General features: G+C 48.5%; 1 protein-coding gene and 1 long non-coding RNA gene across 5 annotated transcripts in view; both read left to right on the top strand.

The window, feature by feature from the left end:
- Positions 1–1064: 1064 nt before the first annotated feature.
- On the top strand, positions 1065–1946 carry LOC308597836. The gene is made up of 2 exons (XR_014013179.1): positions 1065–1298; positions 1791–1946. It is a non-coding gene; the product is annotated as an uncharacterized lncRNA (long non-coding RNA).
- An 11540-nt stretch (positions 1947–13486) lies between these two features.
- Positions 13487–19580, top strand: part of WNT6 (Wnt family member 6) — a gene marked incomplete at its 5' end in the record, with an annotated part of 47551 nt that continues 41457 nt past the window's right edge. For 2 of the 4 annotated variants that reach the window (XM_081201549.1, XM_081201548.1), the window contains one exon: positions 13487–14300. Coding sequence is in view for 2 of the 4 variants with exons in the window: in XM_081201548.1 (XP_081057674.1) it covers positions 14285–14300 (16 nt within the window). Of the gene's footprint in view, positions 14301–17113; positions 17665–19580 lie in introns of those variants that run through there. The other 2 variants (XM_081201547.1, XM_081201550.1) reach the window with 2 other exon arrangements.

A 19580-nucleotide genomic window follows, 5' to 3' on the forward strand; every position in this document is an offset into this window, starting at 1 on the left:
GCACTTCTGTCTTCCACTGCCTCCCGCAGTTTGGTCAAACTCATGTTGGTAGCTTCAAGAACACTGTCTAACCATCTCGTCCTCTGTCGTCCCCTTCTCCTTGTGCCCTCCATCTTTCCCAACATCAGGGTCTTTTCCAGAGCGTCTTCTCTTCTCATGAGATGGCCAAAGTATTGGAGCCTCAGCTTCAGGATCTGTCCTTCCAGTGAGCACTCAGGGCTGATTTCCTTAAGAATGGAGAGGTTTGATCTTCTTGCAGTCCATGGGACTCTCAAGAGTCTCCTCCAGCACCATAATTCAAAAGCATCAATTCTTCGGCGATCAGCCTTCTTTATGGTCCGGCTCTCACTTCCATACATCACTACTGGGAAAACCATAGCTTTAACTATACGGACCTTTGTCAGCAATGTGATGTCTCTGCTTTTTAAGATGCTGTCTAGGTTTGTCACCGCTTTTCTCCCAAGAAGCAGGCCTCTTTTAATTTCATGACTGCTGTCACTGCTGTCACCATCTGCAGTGAAACATTATTTTATGTTTCACTGCAGATGGTGACAGCAGTGACAGCAGTCATGAAATTAAAAGAGGCCTGCTTCTTGGGAGAAAAGCGGTGACAAACTCTGATAACTGAAAACAATACCAGACACTATAAAGTGCCTCAATGTTCAAAATGTTATTGGTATGAGCTTTCGTGTACATGCACACTTCTTCAGATACACTGCTTTTTTTCCTTGGTGAGGTTGATGGACTTCTATTTTATGCGGCTCAATGTGGTGCCTTCCATAGTTCTGGTTACAGGTAGGTAGTCATGTTGGTCTGCTGTAGTCAAAACAAAATAAAAAAATTCCTTCCAGTAGCACCTTAGAGACCAACTAAGTTTGTTATTGGTATGAGCTTTCGTGTGCATGCGCACTTCTTCAGATACAATTTTTTTGTATCTGTAGCCAACACAGCTACCTACCTGTTCAAAATGTGTAATTCTCTGTATCCCTCTAGTGGTTGCTGCTGGGAGTAACAGAAGGTACAGTTTGCTTGCCATGCTCTCGGTCAAAGTTGAGAAAGAAGGAAGGAGGGAGGCAGAATGGAAAGCGGTGAGTGGAGGCAGGCAGGCAGACGGATGGACTGATAGAGAAGGTGAGGCAGAACAGAACAGACCCAACCCCAATGGCCACAGAGGAAGTCACAGACAGAGCGCAAAAGGCAACAAAAGCAAGCTTTTTGAATTTCTGGTCCATGTTCTCTCCTGCTTCAGAGGCAACAATACAGCTCCTTGCCAAAGGCAAAGGTGCAAGGGAGCCGAGGTCTGCCTCTGTATAGTGATATATAAATATTTTTAATAAATAAATAAATAAGAGAACCCTGGTTTCCAGAGACCCACCTTCATCCCAAACATGCATTTCAGGATCGACTTTTCCTTTTTAAATTTTACATATATGTGGGGTGGTAGTGCTGCTGCATTCAAGAAGCTGTCCAGCGGTGGACCCTAATCCACCAGCTGAAGGGCCCCAGAGTAGGGCTAGCAACAATTTCTCTTTCTTAAGTATCAGAGGCCAGCATCTGTAGTACTGGAAGCAGTATGCCTCTGAATACCAGCTGCCTCTGAGAACCACAAGTGGGAAGTGATCCAGCAGGGTTCTTATGTTATCAAACAGCCACTAGAGGGAGGTGGAGAACCACACATTTTATACTGTTGCACACAACACACACACACACACACACACACACACACACACACACACACACACACACACCACCTCTCACTGCTTAATTGTCAACTCCTGGTTTCCTTTCAGGTTCTCTTTGTGAAACAGAGTACTGCCTTTCAGAGAGAGAGAGAGCAAATGAACACCCCATGACTATGGGAGCCTGCAGCTGCTATTCATTGCACTTGTGGCTGTTCAGCAGCACATACTGGTGATTTCCTGCCATAAATATGTCAGATGACTGTCCTCAAGCTTCCCTCTGTCTCCATGTTGCTTGGGTGGGCATGATGACAAACCGGTGCTTTGAATTCCATCATCAGCTATGGTTCAGTGATTGCTGCTGTGTGGGTTGCTGCTGCTTGTTTTTGTCTCATTCCTCGTTGATGCTGAGGTTCTAAAGAAGGAAAGGGTTAAAACCTTGCAGAGCACACCCCCAGTTTGCAAAACATACAGGCTGAGGTCAATATCAGTGAGAGTGCTGCCCGGTCCTTCTCATCAGGAAGATCCTGGCAGTGACAAGGCCCAGTCCCCAAAGAGTTGCGTGTCTCCCTTTCAAGTGGGCTGGGCTGATTAGGGCTTGAAGTGCCTACAAGACAGTATCAAAGAGAAGCGTTTTCCAAGAAGCCTCGGGACAGTGCGCCTAATAATCACAGAGCAAGTGGGCCTGGCCCTTGACCCCGTGCTCTGCAGCCACATCCCAGTCGAGATCTGTCCTGTCCGGTGGAGAGTTGCAAAGGGGGGCCTCCCCAGCTGTAAGAAAGCACACACACCGTGCATCCTACAGACTTTCTAGCTCATTCTTTTAAAAACCCTCTTGGGTGGGGGTGAGGAGTGAATTTGCAGAGCCAAGGAGGCAGCAGCGTCCCTGCCCCTGTTGCATATGGCTGCTTGCCTTCAGCCCTAAGCAAACCTGATTTTTATCTCTGTCTCCAGTCGGAGTTGGCCGCCTTCCCTTGCTAGATGCCTCCTACGCAGGCGAGGCTCATAACTGTAAAACACAGTCAGGGACAAGGAAGCTGGGGCGGTTGGTTTGCAAAGCCTTGCTGATGCCTGAAGGAATTGCAGGGCTCCCACAAAGCATCCCATTGAGGCTGAGGGAGAAGGTGGCTGGGGCTACCCTCTGCTTGACCTATCCTGAAGGGTGGAGAGAGAGAGAGAGAGCAACAGGGACTCAGCTGCATCTCCTGACCTGTTGCTGTGCTCTGCCCACTGGACCACACTGCTGCCACTTGCCTCTGTAGATTTTGCGAATGTTTCAAGTTGTTTGAGGAAGGAAGACCGTAGGAGAAGACCTGGAGATCCTCAGAACCTCAAAACATTCCCGTGTGAAATGCAGAAATGTATTCTCATGAACCTAACCTATGCCTGGAAATGTATGCAAGCAAAACTTGGGGAAAACATGTCCAGCTCAAAGACTGGTGCGATTTGTGTGTAGTTTTGTGAGACTATTCCCCAAGCCTGTTGTGCACACCATCATTTTCATGATATGCCTACAGAAATGCTCATGCATGGTTAATCTAGCAGTGTGGGCCTTTCTGATTATTTAAGAAATTAACCTGTTATCTGAGTAATGCACTACTCAGCTATAGATCTTCCCTATGCCAGAGTTTTCTCAAACATTGTGAGACCATGCTTCCTTTGGAACTTATTAGATTTTCTGTAACCACCACCACTGGTGCCCTGCTTTCACTGAGTATACTTGGTTGCTTCTTCCATTGCCTTAACTTATATTTTTTCCCATCTCTGCTGGTTCCTACACTCTGCCTCTCTTTTCCTGCTTCATTCGCTTAATCAACTCCTGCACACACACTCTCACACACAACAGTTGCCACATTCCATCTTGCCTGAGGCTGGCAAGTGGGCTGCCCAGATTTAAGGAATCAGAAACCTCATGCCACCCTTTCAACAATCCTAGTTGGGTCTGTGCCCTATGCTTTGGTAGGACCTAAGCTGTGATTGGTTGCTCTCTCCTTACTGTAAGGATAAGTACGGTAACCTTTTCTACCCCCCTCTCTCTACCATCTCCTTTTCTCTGGCTGCATGCGCACTATACATTGAAAACACATTAGTATTCCCAAAGAATCCTGAGAACTGTAGTCTCTGAAAGGTGGTAGGAAGTATAGCTCTGTGAGGGGTAAGCAACAGCTCCCAGAATTCTTGGGGGGAGGCCATGTGCTTTAAATGTCTGGTGTGTACACAGCCTCTCCTTCGCTCTCTGCCTGCCACTTTCTTTCCTTCATTTTGGCACCTCTTTTTTCTCCCCCCCTACCCACCATTTGGGTGGAGAAGGAAAAGATCACTTTTGCCAGGTCTGACTTGATCCATGCAGGCAGCTTTTGAGATTCGGCTGAGGGGCAGATGAAGCCCCTGAGCACTTCTGTGGTTCCCAGCAAATGGCATTCAGAGGCATACTGCCTCCAACAGTGGGTAGTAACCATTTTGTAATCCGTAAAGGAATTTAAATCCTATCAGTGAACTGGTTAGAACCCAGATTAAGCATGTTAAATTTTCAGTTGGTTGAGAACCTTATGCAAGATTCCTCTAACCCACAAGCCCCCTATCAAGCACGAGGAGCTGGGGTTGTTGCAAGGAAGGTGTGTATGCTAGGGTTTCCATACGTCTGGCACTCTGTCCTGGATCTTAGACAAGTCAATCCAAAAATCAGGTAAAAACGGAGCTCTAAGAAAAGCTCAACAACTTTTGGAATGCCTTGGCTTTTCCTTTTTGAAATGTGGCAACCCTAGCCTATGCTACAGGCCTCTTGTCTGATGCAAGAGCCCCTCAAGTACACGCCACCAGGAGCCTACAGTCATCTGTGGACAGGCTTTGGCTCAGCAGCCAGCCAGCCAGCCCCCCTCCCCTGCTGGCAGCTCATCTGCCTGTCTGGGCCGGCAGGACATGAAAGGGCCTCCTGCTTCGATAAGCTCCCAGCTGCAGAGGCCCGGAGGTGGCTGCGTCCAGAGACTGTGCAGCCCACAGCGCTGCAGTCAGCAGACCAACAACCCCTGAAAAGGGAGATTGTGGGGAGCCTGACAGTCCTGAAAGGTTGCGCCATTTCACCCTGGGCTTGAGAACTGTGCCTCCGCCTGAGTCTGGTTCAGACTGCCCCTTGAAGCAGAGCAGGGAGCTGGTTTGAATGGGTGCCTCCAGTGTGGAAATGCTATGGACCCACAGGACAGGTGGCTATTTTAAGCAGGTTCAGAGTGGCCCATCGATGCCCAATGACCCTGCCCTTTAAAACAGGTTAGGAACTGAGACCAAGGGGAGCAACTCCTTCCCCCATGCCAGCTTGGGCTTAGTTTCTCCGTAATCTTGCAAAAAGGGACCTTCTCTCAGCCCAAGGGCCACATACCCTTCTGGGTGGTCTTCCAGGAGCCACGTTAGTGGACAGAGCAACAATTGCGAAAGTTATCTTTACATAGTAGAGTACTAGTTTCTATGCACACTCACACTCCCTCGCTCTTCCCCCATCTAGACAAGCCAGATGCATCATGAGGGTTCAAGGCCACATTCCAGCCAGGTAACAACACTCAAGAAGGGTGCAAAGCAGTGCTGGTAATGGGTGTGGCTTGGAGAAAGGGTGTGGCCTGGGGGGTCCCAAGGGCCAGACATGGATGCCTGGGGGAGGCACATTTGGCCCCTGTTACTAAGATTCCCCTTCCTTGCAGTAATCAAGTAACATTTGATAACTGTTTTTGACAGTTTGTAATTAATAGCAGTATATAAGTATTTTTCAAAAATAAATAACAATAATCATAGGAAAATAACATATGCTGAACTACAGAATCTCAGCAGTGACAGATCTATGCGGGGCAATGTGAATGATGATCCAGCAGGATATACCGTATTTACTCAAGTCTAATGCGCCATCAACTCTAACGCGCACTTCACATTTTCAGAACCTTGAAACCAAAGAAAGTATTTCTTGGCGAATGTAAATGTGCCATTGAATCTAATGTGCACCTTAATTTTCGTAATTTGGCCAAAAAAGGTGAGCATTAGATTTGAGAAAATATGGTATTATCTTGCCTTGCAGTGCAAATATTCCACCATCGCAAATATTCCACCATCACAGAAATGCCCCATTTTACTCATCTAGATATTACGCGACAGCTCTTTACAACATGTCACAGTATCTGTGTGTCATTCAGCTTTTACCAGCTGCTAAAACTGTGACACTATCATAGCGGCTAAGAGTCATGAATCAGGAGGCCCCTTGAATAAAATCTTGTCTCTGCCGGGAACTCATTTAGTAGCCACAGGCAAACGGCGCTCTCTTAAGCCTCAGCCTTGCTTAATCTGCAAAATGGGGGTAATAATGCTGCCCAATTTTACAGGTTTCCTTTAAGGATTATAATAAGATTATGTACGCGGAGTGCTTTGAACACTCCAAAATGCACTGTACTCTTAGTATTATTGGTATTATTAATGCCTGCTGGCTCATTCTGATCTTAGTACCATGGGGCACAAAGACGCAAGAAGAAATTGCTCCTTCGCCACAGGAATGGTGCTTTAAGTAACGACGAGAGTACAAGTCCATTATTAGGGAGAAAAAGATAAATGGAGGAATTTGTGCCAGTTATAACACTGTGTAGGCTACACTTTCATTCATGCTAAGACTTGAGCATCAGGACCAACCCAATATCTTTTGATGCACAAGGGGGGGGGTGTCCAAATGGTCTCCCAGTTGTAATTAAGAAACAAAATAAGTGAATTGGTTATTTGTTGCCCTTTTATGATGGCAAAATTCTGCTATCTGAAGCAGTTATTTTGCCCTCCTTTCATGAGATCAACTGACAGCTTGCAGTGACTTACTAGCTCTTGTCACTCAAGGTGGGTGGCAATTGGGTATGGAATGGAAGTGTAATTGCTCCTTCAACCTCAGTGCTGTAGTTAGGAACATACAAAGCTGCCTTATACTAAGTCTGACCATTGTCCCATCTAGTGCAGTATAGCCTACGCCAGCCTTCTTCAGCCTTGGGTCTCCATCTGATCATCTCCAGATCCCTGATCACTGACTAAGCTGGTTGGGGATGATGGGAGCTGCAGTCCAACATCATCTGGAGATCCAAATAACCCTGTCCTTCATTCCATCTTATCTTCCAAGCAGAGTGCAAAGATGTTGGTCGTCTTGTGCCTTTCAAAATCAAGGCAGAGAATTATGGTTGTGACCATACTCAGCACATATACAAGGCTTCTTTCCTTTCTTGATGTATTCTGATTTGGTGATGGGAAATCTGTGCTGAGCTACAGCTCCCATCATCTCTGCTCGCTGGGGCCAATGGAACTTTGAGCCCAGCAACATCTGGAAGTTCCCCCAATATAAAATAGACCCACAGCAGCAGAGGATCTGTGCAAAAAATTGCCTCACCTGAAAACCTTCCAGGGCTCTACTGGCATCACCCTGCAGAAGCGCTTTGGAGGAGGAGGTATATGTGTGTGCTACTGTTTTGCGACCTTTCTTTCCCAGTAGAAAAAGCAAAGATGGAGAACCCATGGCTCTGTAGATGTTCCTAAACTCCAGTTCCCAGCTAGCATGACCAATGTTTATGTATGATGGGATTTGTAATCCAACAACTGGAGGGTCAAAAAGACCTCTTGGAAGAGGAAAAACTGAAGAAACTCTCTTACAGCAGGGACAAGGAACCTGTGGGTTCACAGATGGTGCTGGACTAGAACTCCCTGCATTCCTGCCCGCTGAAAATGCTGGTTGGGACTGATGGGAGCTGCAGTCCTACACATCTGGAGGGCTACAGACTCCTCGTTTTTTGTCTTACTGCCTTTCCCCATCCAATAACATTCAGCCAACGCTGGCCACTGTGGACAGGGTGCAAATAGGAATTACAACACTTGAGGGATTCACCGATTCTGCCAATATGGCGAGTCTAGTATTGATGGAGCTAAAAAAGAGACCTGGGCTGAAGTGTGAACACAGCCTCTTACTGCCAATTGACTTTTAATTAATCCCTAGCTATTCGGTTGCAGGGAAAGGGTAGAATGGCGAGCCAGCGCTGCACACACATGCCCTAAAAACTCGGGAGTTAGGAAGGCGATGGGAGTCCAGGCCTCGTCCTGCTGGACGTGTGCGGCTGGAGTGGGCGACTCCTGGCAAACCTCGCCGACCCCGGCGGGCCCACCAGCGGCCTCCGCGCGGAGCCGCCACCTTCTCTGCCGGGCCTTTTGTTATTCCAATCAGATCATCCCCTCCGCCCGCCGCGAGGTCGCGACCCCGTGCTGATGACATCACAGCGTGCTGCTATGGAGACGGCCGGGATGTCACAAACATGCCTCGATGACCTCACGGCGGGACGCCGGGCCCACCGGCCTTCCATCAGCGCCGGCCTGGACGATGGGAAAGTATGCGGCCGCGGAGCGGGCGGCTGTTTGACTTGGAGACAGGCGAGCGTTCCCCGCAGCGTGGCCGGCCCTTCCCGCCCCTCCCTGGGTCGGCGGAGCGGCCGGGGAGGAGGGCGGTCCTCTGTCAACAGCGGAGCCTCGGCGAAGAAGCCAAGAGCTTCTCGGCCTCCAGGCGGGGGCCGAGGCGCAGCCGCGAAGACCGGCGCCTCGCGGGGAGAGAGGCGGCGCTGCAACGAGGGAGCGCGCCGGAGGGGCGGCAGGTGGCACAGCCCTCCGGACTACGCCGCCGCCGCCCCTCAGGCTGATCTTGCAAGCTGGCAGCTAGGGGTCGCTGTGCTCCAGCAAGCGGAGCCAGGCGAAGGTTCCAGGCAGGGAGGCCTTCCCCGGCTGTCTATTATTTAAGAAAGAAATTGGGGCGAGGGGGTTATCCCCAGTCTAGGCATGAGGAACAACGGGATCGACTTTTTTTTTTTAAAGTTGCCCACGTTGATCCAGTGGATTGCACTGAAAAGCAACCGGGATTAGGCAGCTCAAATTGACAGAATAGGCGCAGCTTGCAAACTTAACATATAGAATAAGAGAACATACATTTAGAGAAGATTGGAAAACGTTTATTGAATATATGGGAAATAACTGTACAGCTGAAAACGCTGGCAGCATTAAGATAAATTCAACAGTGTAAATAAGTTTTGATGGATGTAATAATGGAATACTGAATGGTATAGTTTTTGTAAAATATGCAGGGATTTATGATATGCAAAATGAACAATGGAAAGAGAAGAAAGGAAGTCGTTGATATCTCAAGGATGCAACAATGAGTACTTCAAATTGTAAAACACAAAATTTAATTAAAATTATATTTATAAAAAGAAAAGCAACCGGGATTCAAATGACTCACCAGGAGTTGTAATCGGATGTAAAACATGGGAGTAGAGTGCAGTTCTTGTTGTTGCTCATCATCCCTGCTAAAAGAAGTCAGGGGTCAAGGTTGTCTGGAAACAGCAACTGGAGAGCAGTCTAAAGGGTTAAAATTGTAGTAAGCTATACTGGAAGGAGTGGATATGCTCAGTTCATAAAAGTGTGTGAGAGAGGAGACATGTAAATATTTCAAAGTTGCTTTGGTCAGGACAAGGGAGAGTTCGCTTCTCTCAAAAAGGAATTGTCTACATATTATGAGCACCTGTTAGCAAAGATGGATTTAGAAGGCCTCTTATTTAGATACTCTTTTTTTAAATAAATATTTATTAAGTTTTCACAATAGACAAGCATACATAGACAAAGAAAATACAAAATCACAAGAAACAATACAATACAAAAAAAATACAAACATTAAACACATCAAGGAAAAAGAAAAAAGATTAAAAAAAACATATAGTAACAAAAACCAAAAATTCCCTCTTTCTTAATTTCTCATTTTCAATTAGCTTATTTTCCCGACTTCCTCACGTCTCCCGTTCTTGTATCCCTTTTTTAAAAATTAATTCAGCAAATTCATATCCTATTAATTTGTCTGTTGTTAGTCCAATCTTACATTTTACTTTGTTGCTAAAGCCCCTGCGATTCATTTCAATGTCCTTAACATTCATAAATTTTACAGTATTTCTGCAAATAAATTTTAAATTTCTTCCAATCTTCCTCCACCGTCTCCTCTCCCTGGTCTCGGATTCTGCCAGTCATTTCCGCCATCTCCATGTAGTCCATTAGTTGCATCTGCCAATCTTCCAAGGTGGGTACATCTTGTGTCTTCCAATGCTTTGCGATGAGAATTCTTGCTGCTGCTGTAGCATACATAAAAAGAGTTCTATCCTTCTTTAACACCGATTGGTCCACCATGCCCAGGAGGAAGGCCTCTGGTTTCTTTGGGAAAGTATATTTAAATACCTTTTTCAGTTCATTATATATCATTTCCCAGAAGGCCTTGATCCTTGGGCACGTCCACCAAGAGTATTTAGATACTCTTAACACTTTTAGTAAATGCACATATGTGAGGGATCATGAAGAATCAAAACGATGCTTGATACCTTTAGGGAGAAAGGACAGGAGAAAGAAAGGTGATTGGACTTTAGTGCAGCTTTAATCCTATGTTGTGACTTAGGCAAGCACGTGCACCAAAAACATTTCACATACTGGAACATTTGTCTCGGATGTCATAATGCCATCCCCATCACAAAGAAGGGAGCGTGCACAGGTACAGAAGGTTCTATGGCAGCAGGGAGGGATATGTTTGATTGACATCTGATGTAGAGCTTGGGGGGGAGTTAAAGTTGGAGTACATCACCATAATTATACCATCACATGAATGCCTGGATCACCATTGGCAATTGGGCCACATCCGGCCCCTGGGCCTTAGTTTGCCTACCCACGTGGTAGACCAAAAAACCCATACAGAATTTGCCCCCATAAAACATGCTGGGTTTGAGCTTAAAGATGAAGGTAAAGGGACCCCTAACCATTAGGTCCAGTCGCAGACGACTCTGGGGTTGCAGCGCTCATCTCGCTTTATTGGCCGAGGGAGCCAGCATACAGCTTCCGGGTCATGTGGCCAGCATGACTAAGCCGCTTCTGGTGAACCAGAGCAGCGCACAGAAACACCGTTTACCTTCCTGCCAGAATGGTACCTATTTATCTACTTGCACTTTGATGTGCTTTCAAACTGCTAGGTTGGCAGGAGCAGGGACCGAGCAACTGGAGCTCACCCCGTCGTGGGGATTCAAACTGCCGACCTTCTGATCGGCAAGCCCTAGGCTCTGTGGTTTAACCCACAGCTTTCAAAGCGGATTAGATAAATCCATGGAGAATCCCTCTATCAGTGGCCATTACTCATGATAAGTTAATAGAAACTCCACAGTGTATCACTGAATACCAGTTGTGAGGAACAAGCAATGGAGAATATGCTGCCTTCCCTGAAATGCCATTGTGGGAAAGAGGATGCTGGACTTGATGGACACAATGTGGTGCAGTTAGCCTCTTTTTTTGTCCCTTTAAAGCATAGGTGGGGAACCTGTGGCTCTCGAGTCCAGATGATGGATTCAATCTCCTATCAGCCCCAGCTAGCATTGCCAGTGGTCAGAGATAATAGAAGTAGCAGTTCAATAAAATCAGGACCAAAGATTATTCATAGCTTCTTTACAGGCAACCATTCCTGATTCCAACCAATATCAAGGGGATTTTGCTGTCATCCATTTCCTTCACTGAGTAAGCCAGGATTTTCCCCCAAGGCTGTTTCAGAAATAAAAAAAACTTTATGGCAGAGTTGAAATACCTGCAGGGCAGTGGTTTGTTCCTAGCAAGAAGTGCTGTGCTGGAGCCTGCCTGGAACCCCTGCTTCCTAATCTCAGGAGTGTGTGTCTTTGTAGAGAGAATGATAGTCTTCCGATATTCTGTTGACACTCATGAATTTATTGTGACTTATTATGTTACAAACAATCGGGTTGAGAAACCCAGGTTTCTGTCTCAAATTGAGTCTGGCTTGTACTGTTTTTGGATTCAGCTCCCATCACCCTCAGGCCTAAGATTAGGGGTGATGGGAATGAAGTTCAGCAGTACCTGGATGATCACAGGTTCCTCATGCTAGCACATGCAGAAGAAAATGTATTTTGGGAGGCAGTCTACCTTTTTGCACTTTTGTGTCCGTCTTATTTCTTGGTGTCCGAAACAGGGACAACCCAAGACCTTTTACTGCCTCAGGTGCTGTAGTAAACACCCCTATCCATGTCAAAGTGCATAAAGTACCCCAGGTCAGCCAAGTTGTTTTGGTACCTTAGAAAATCCCAGAAGCATTTTTCTGAGGAATTAAAAATTCAGTAATAACAATACATAAAATGACAAACAAATCTGTGGTTCTTTCATGACACTCAAAAAAAGCTGGCTAGCCTGGCTGAGGCAACCACCTCTGTTTGTCTAATGGTGGAGCTGCCCCTCCCAATGTAATCAGAAGCCCCCCCCCAATCTTTTTCATTGCAATGTATAATTGTTTGAGCTCATGATGCTACCAGGAAAGTCATATGTGATCCCACTTTCAATAATATTTGCACCTTCAAAAGGTTTAGAGTGGCCACACCACCATTTCCCATCAGTGTGTATCCACTAACCTTCTTCTGAAATTTCCCAACTTTTTATACCACAAATGTCGGGGCCGGGGATTGTTCTGCTTCTCTTGCACTACACAGCTTCTCCAGACAGCATTAATGAGGCAGCATTGGGGAAGTATCGTGGAACAGGAATAAATCCACCAACTATGGCACATTGGTACCGCTCGCAATAAAACACCAATCTGGCCGGGGTCCATAACCTGTTAAAATGTCTGAGCCGCGCTGCACTGCCTAGGCCACGCCTTCCGCCCTACAAGCCCCGCCCCGTAGCCTGGGAGGTGACAAGTCGATCTGGAGTTGAAAGTTGGGGTATTCCAAGAGAGTTTGTTTTCCTGGGCTAAGCCTTGTTGAGTCCCCGGCTCACATCCAGCTCTTCTTGGATGGCCTTGGGCAAGTCACCAGCTCTCAGAGAGTTCTCTCTTATGTGCAAAAAATTGAACACGTGTGTGTTGAGGGGGGCTGAGGGGGACGAGAATCCTAGAATTGTAGAGTTGGAAGGGACCCCAAGGGACATCTAGTCCAACCCCCTACAATGCAAGAATCTTTTGCTCAACCCATGGCCCTGAGATTAAGAGATTGATCGAGTTGCCAATTTAAATAAAGCATGGGGGGAGTAAGCCCCGCCCGCACAATGGATCATATACGCACACTATTTGAATGGCAATGCCCATCAACTTGTGGGGGGCAGCCCCTTCAAATATTTTATTGGGGGAGGGCGAAGACTCCTCGACTCCTAGGAGTTGGCTCCTATGCTACTGATGGAACTATCCAGCTATGCCTCCGACCACATCATCATGCAATAATAGCGCTCGAATCCTTCCAACCCAACAATAAAAACAATGATAACGAATGGCATTTCTGACCGCGGGTGGTGGCTCTCGAGGCGATGCTGGTGGGATCCGGACACTCCGCACCGAGGGGTGGGGGTGTCTGTGGATGTCAGTAGCGCTCTCGCTCTCTCGCTCTGTGTGCGTGTGTGTGTATGTGTCCCGGGCTGCAAGGCAAAGGGCTCTTGCACGGGCCCGCCAGCCGGCCTGTCTGCCTTCGCCCCCGCCCCGCGGTCCTCCCACCCCAACGCAGCCGCGATGATGAATGGAGATTTGCCGTCGGACGCACCTGCTGCTGCGTCAAACAGAGTTTCGCTTTCTTCCCGCTTTGAACTCCCCGGGACAAGGGGCATCAAAGGGATTTTTGGGCGGTTAGGAAATCAGATAAAGGGGCTTCACCTGCCCCGCTGGCCCCTTGGCTAAAACGGGAGGGGGGCGTGGCGCAGGCAGCAGCGCGGGAGGAGGGCGCGGGGAAGAATTCTCGTCGGGGTTGGGCCTAGGCGGCTCGAAGCGCCTGCTCTCCTTCCTCGCCCTTTCTGAGGCCTGCCCTCATGGACAAACCCAGCCTTCCTGCCCCCGTTGTACTAACACCAAGGAGTCCAGGCTCGCTCCGCCCCGTCCACAGGATCGTTTATCATTGGGGGTTCGTTTTGAGGGGTCCCCGTCCTCCCCCCCGTTTGTAGCAATGGGGCACCGATGCCCATGAGTCTGTGGCTTAAGAAAGAGGCGCGAAAAGGAAAGGGGAAGAAGGAAGAAGGGAACGAATGATAGCCAAAGTGTGTCTTCTTGCCTCCTCCCAATTTGATCTGGTTTTTGTTTTAATGCAGCCAGGTTTGGGGACCTGGAGGAGGAATGCTGCTGAGGAAATAATATCCAGCGTGGAAGAAATCCTGAAAGTGTTTATTTATAGAAAGAGCTGGAGCTCTTTAAAAAGAAAAGGGAAAACAAAAGCAAAGCAATCATCCTTCAATCATAAAATTTTGTCACCAAGAAGGGTTTCATTTCATATGACTCATGCATAGTTTCCCTCTCCCTTGCTTTTTATGCCAAGGCGGGAAAACATCAAAGGAAACAAATGTAGATGAGTTGATTGACAAATACCCGTACATTGCAAACTGGGGCTTGAGCCTGGGAGACAGGAGTTCAGTTTGCCAGCTCCTCCATCAATGAAGATGAATGTCTGGAGGCTCCCTTTATATCCCTCTGTAAAATGGGCACAGTGATGATCTGTGTTGCAGGCAGTGCTTGTGAACAGTGATCTCCAATCATCTTAAGATCTTGCTGCAAAGTCCTGCAGTCTGAGTTCTGCATGTTTACTCAGAGAGGTAAGTGCCACTGTTCAGTAAGATTTGTTCACATGTAAAAGTATAGGACCACAGCCTCACAATGCAATCCTATGCATTTACTCAGAAGAAAGTCCCTCAGTGTTCACACTCTGAGATAAGCATGCAGAGGATTTCAGTCTACTCCTCACAGTTGTGTGGCTGCATACATTTAAAGCTCACAACTTCCCCCACAGAATCCTGGAAACTCTAGTTTACCCCCTCACAGAACTACAACTCCCAGCACACTGTACAAACTACAATTCCCATGATTCTTTGGGGGAAGTTACATGCAGGAGTAAATTTCCTATTTAGTATCATGCACCCAGCAACAGGAATTTATCTACTTCTCTTTATGCTTTTTGTTTGTAAAGAACTTCTGTTGTAGGCAGCACTGCCGCCTCAAGATACTGTACTCTTGTGAGCTGCAGAAGGTCTTTTGATATGTTTTTAATAATAAAAATGCTTTCAGAATCAGAGTACTCCAAATCCTAACACTGTTCTTGGGAAAGAAAAAGTATTTTTATTATTGTTCTAAGTGCTCAAAGCACATTGGAATTTGTTTTTGTGGATTTGGTTTTTTATGTGAATATTTTCATCTTATGATAGGGGTTGGCATGGGGATTGTTAGATATTGTAACATGATTGTGATGTTGGTTTTGCTAGTTGTCTTGAGTTTCTTTTGAAAATTGGGTAGGATATAAGTTTTTTAACAACAGGAATAAATAAAGCACTTCATGCAACATGGTTCAACAATTTTTAGAGTAGTGGACAGGCTGGGCAGGTATTATCACCCACATAGTACAGATCAAAGGGTGAAGCTGGCCCATGCCTACCAAGTGAGCAAGAGGCCTAGAAGAGCTATGGGGGCGGGAGGTAATTTGGCTCATAGCTGGTGCTCTTGACTGCTGTGGTACACTAGCTTACCTGCACTTCCTTATAACACAAAACACAAGAGATTCTGGGAGGATCTACAGCAGGGGCACCAAGCTTTTTGGGCCAGTGGATACATCTGGAATTTTGAAAAAGTGCATGGGGGCCAGTCACAACATGGCTGCCTCGGGGTTGTGGCATAACACAAATTGGCTGCCATGTGGTGTTTGTAGCAGAGGCCAAGCCAGTTTAAACAGAGACTGAGCAGAGAGAGCATAAGTCTCTCACGCATGGATATTTACTGAGACCTTTCACAGGTGCAATAAGAGGCCATGACAGGCACATTGACACATGTGGGCAACTTCTGATGTCCATGCACACCTGTGGTCATGGACTAGGTGGATGCAGAGGAATGATGGAAGGAACCAGCTGGAGAACCACCTAGGCAAAAAGGCTCAGAGCCTGGGGATTGGTGGTGGGATGATGATGAGTGGTTAGAGTGAGAAGTCTGGGAAGAAGAGGTGTCAGAAGCTGAAGGGGTAACAGGGCTTAGTGAGCTGGGAGAGTCTGTGGCAGAGGGAAGTCCAGAATCAGAGGCAGAAGCTGAAGTGGGAGGAGGGAGACCAAGGGGCAGAGATGAGTCAGGTTGGTGAAGAGTCATGGGTGTCGCTCCCTCCTGCTGCAACCAACTCCCCTCTCTCTCACACACACCCTGTCTCCCAAAACCAGAAGAAGGCTGAAACAGTTGGAGCAGTGACCAGCTGCATGCAGGTGCAGTCTCCAATTGCTTGGGAAAAGCCCTAGAGAGGAGAGGACTTTCAGTCTCGGCAACTGATTCATGGGGCAAGACCTACCGGGTATGAGCTGCTGTGCTCATTAGGTCTGACACTCAGCCAAGTCTGTGAAGATTGTGTTTTTGCTAATAAAGAGTTAACTCCAACTTTGAACAGTGTGATTTACTGCCAATTCGCTCTGTGACACCTGCATAGTCTGGGCATTTCTTTTTGGTATCAGGTCTAGATATGGTCTAGCCTGTTAGAAATGTTAGACTGCCGGGCTGAGAGCAACATCTCCATGCGTTTAAAGATACAGAGGCCAGCCTGGCTGACCATGACAGATGCTATACAGAGATGGTGAAGTGCAGCTTTGGCAGCCTGGGGAAGAAAGGTAGAATAGGCCTGACTGGGCAAGGTTGTGTCAAACTTGGATCCCAGCATGCTGAATATGTCAAACTGATTGCAGGCTTTTGTGGGTTGCAAAACCTGTGAGTAGGGATTGTGCCACTTCTTTTAGGTTCTGTGCAGAGCAAACTCTGTTGTTAAACAATCCTGATATTACATAGAAGAAAATACTGTTTTCACAGGGTGGAGATGTCAAGACTATCTCCAAAGCTCGTTTTAGCCCCTGAGCAGTTCTTTGTCTCTGTCATGTGTATGTATTTATTGAAGGGTGTGTGTTGATGATTATGTGATGGGCATTCTGCACATGCTCAGAGGCTCATGCTAGTACTTGAGTGAAATGTCTGGGTTGAATCCAGAGCTTAAGCTGAATGAGTGGAATATAAAGTGAAACAGTGTTGTTGTTGTTGTTGTTGTTGTTGTTGTTGTTGTTGTTGTTGTTGTTGTTGTTGTTGTTGTTGTTGATAGAATACATATGACAAAGAAGAATAGAAACCGAGCCCTTGCTTCCAAAATGAGAGGAAAGAAAGCCTTTGGGGGCCTAACCAGAGAGAGCAGCTGGGCGCTTGCTCCCCCCCCCTGGCACTACAATGGCCTAGGGTTTTATTTTTAGCATTCAGACGAAAGCAACCTCAGAAGGAGCCCCGACGGGGTACAATCAGCCGCTTTGCTAGCAGAACCCCAGGAGGCAGCTTTAAAACCCTGACCGGAATCTGGGATCTCGGTGAGGGCACTGCGGCGAGCAGTTTGTGCCAGGCTAAGTAAATGGCCTTAGCAGGACTGGTGGGTAAGCGAACCCTGCCTTTTCTCAGGGTCGGCTCCTTTGGAGCGCTTCCCTTCCGCCTCCCCCTGCCTCCCCGGCCCGGTCCCTCTGTCCGGGCTGCCGGAGGGAGATGGCAATCGGTGCGCTCGGAATGCGCCGCTTGGCACTCACTCAGCCCCCTCCCCCTCCGCCCTCTCCCTCTCTCTGTCTTTCGCCGTCCCCTCCCCGCGCTCCGCTTTGCCTGTCAGGGGGAAGCAGCCTCGTCCGTCTGTCCCTCCCTCCCAGCCTGGCTCTCCTCCTCCGCCCGGGACGGGGCTGAGGAGCAGCCGCTCGCCGGAGCCCGCTCGCCCTGTGCGCTCTCGCTCCGGGTCTCGCTGCGCCTCCGAGGGCGCACGGTGCGCCGCGCTGGAGAAGGGACCGGCGCTGGAACTGCCGGCCGCCTTCCAGCTCCGCGTTGCTGCCTGCCCCCACCCAGGATGCTGCCCCCGTCCCGGACGCAGCTGGGGCTTTTCTTCATCCTGCTCTGCCCGGCCAACATCATCGGGCTGTGGTGGTGAGTAGCTGAGCCGCAGCGCCCCGAGGGCGAGTCCCGGGAAGGAAGGGGCTCTCCAAAGGGGAAGGAGAAGAACGAGGAGAAGATGGAACGTGGGCCAAGGGAGGGCTGTTTGCTCTGCGCGCTGCACTCGCGCAGGGAGAGAGCCCCAGAGGAGTGCCGTCGGGGCAGCAGTCAGCCCCACGAACCGTTTTCTAGACTGGAGAGGCTCGGAGGGCTGCGGGGGCAGTTCTGGGGAGCTGGGATATCCGAAGAGGAGAGGTGTTTACGAATCCCGTGGGGAACGCGATCTTTGGCCAGAACTGGCTTTCAAACTGGGGCTGCTTGTAGAGAGGTCATGTTGGATGGGGCAGGCAGTATCCCACCTCCATAGATGCACAGGGTCTTAAGGAGCAGAATCCACTACCACTCCTCAAGTTCCACAGGGTCCCATGGAATCAGTAGTACTCTGGGCTTCAGAAACTTTATAGTGTGAGGAGGACAGAGAGACCCCCCTCAAGAACCCAATTGAATTGCAGTTATATGCACGTATTCCCAGAGACCCCAAAGAACCCATAGACCCTCAGAGAGCGCCTCCCCTCCCAAAAGATTTCTCTGCCTTAGCTTGAGATCTTAGAACATTGACGGATCTCCACAGAGCTGTCTCGTTCCCACCCACCTCTTCACTTTTCCGAATCTCTCTCCCTTCGAGTCCCACCGAAAAGCCCTCCAGCTTGAGGGCGCCCCTTCTTTCTGCAGCCCGACCCGCCCCTGCTCTCCCCGCCCCGTCCAATTCCCCAGGGATCTTCAGGTAAACGCGAGTCGCTCCTGTTGGGATGGGGCAGCAGACGCCCGGCGAGCGCTGAGTTGTCCTCGGGCTACATTCCTCTAGAAGGCAAGCAGGGAAGTAGCGCAGCGGGGTGGGTGGCTGGCTGGATGTCGAAGGCGAGGAGACCGACCCCTCGTCGAAAAGCCTCCGGATCCTTCTGGAGAGGCGGGCGGGGGGCACCTTGCCTTGCCCTCCCCCTCCAGTAAGTCAACTTTAATTAAAAAGACAGGGAGCAAGGAAAACGCAAGGTGACTCGGAGAACGCCCACCCCCGGTTCTGCCCCCCCTTGTTGTGTGGGGCCTTCATCAAAGTGTGCGGGGGAGGTAAGCCAGGGAGACAGAGGGAAGGGGGAGGCGAAGGGGGGTTCATTACACGAACGAGCCCGGAGCTGGGACCCAGCCTCGGAAAAGCCCAGGTATCTGTCGAAACATGACCTATTTAAATCTATTAAGAATTTCACCCAACCTGTCCTGATCCCTTTTTAAGTGCTTTCCAGGCTCGCTTCCTTCCATGCAATCCGGGACATAATTCATTAGCTAAGGTGATTCATCTCGACGTTGTCACACTTGCCTGACCTCCAAAATCAAGCCCTGAAAGGATAACCCTTTCCCTGCCTCCCTCTCACACCTTTTTTCCTGAGGGAACTTGTTTCCTTCCTTCACTGCCTGGTTGTCTCAGCCAGCTCCTTCCTGGAGCCTTCAGAAGTTGGAGGAGGTTTGACCCATGAGATATGGACCCTAAACAAGTTTTGAAGGCTTTTAGAGTAAAAGGGTGGGATATGCTTGGCATGCAGAAGTTCCCAGGTTCAGTCCCAACAATTGCTCCATCATAAGCATCTCCTCCAGAGGAACCCAGGGCCATTTATCTAGCTGAAAGTCCAAGCCAGTTATCACCTTTTACTGAGCTTTTACTGGTGTGAATGATAGGGGAACTGGGTCTCTTTAATCACAAGAGGGAAGGGTGCTTTTGCACTCAGGTCCTGCTTGCAGATTTCCCACAGGCATCTGGTTGGCCACTGTGAGACCAGGATGCTGGACTTGACATGCCATTGGCCTGATCTAGCATAGCTCTTCTTGTGTACAGGGGCTACAACTACTGTCTCCTGACC

The sequence above is a fragment of the Podarcis bocagei genome (assembly GCF_964188305.1).
Source record: "Podarcis bocagei genome assembly, chromosome: 1".
Taxonomy (NCBI): Eukaryota; Metazoa; Chordata; class Lepidosauria; order Squamata; family Lacertidae; genus Podarcis; species Podarcis bocagei.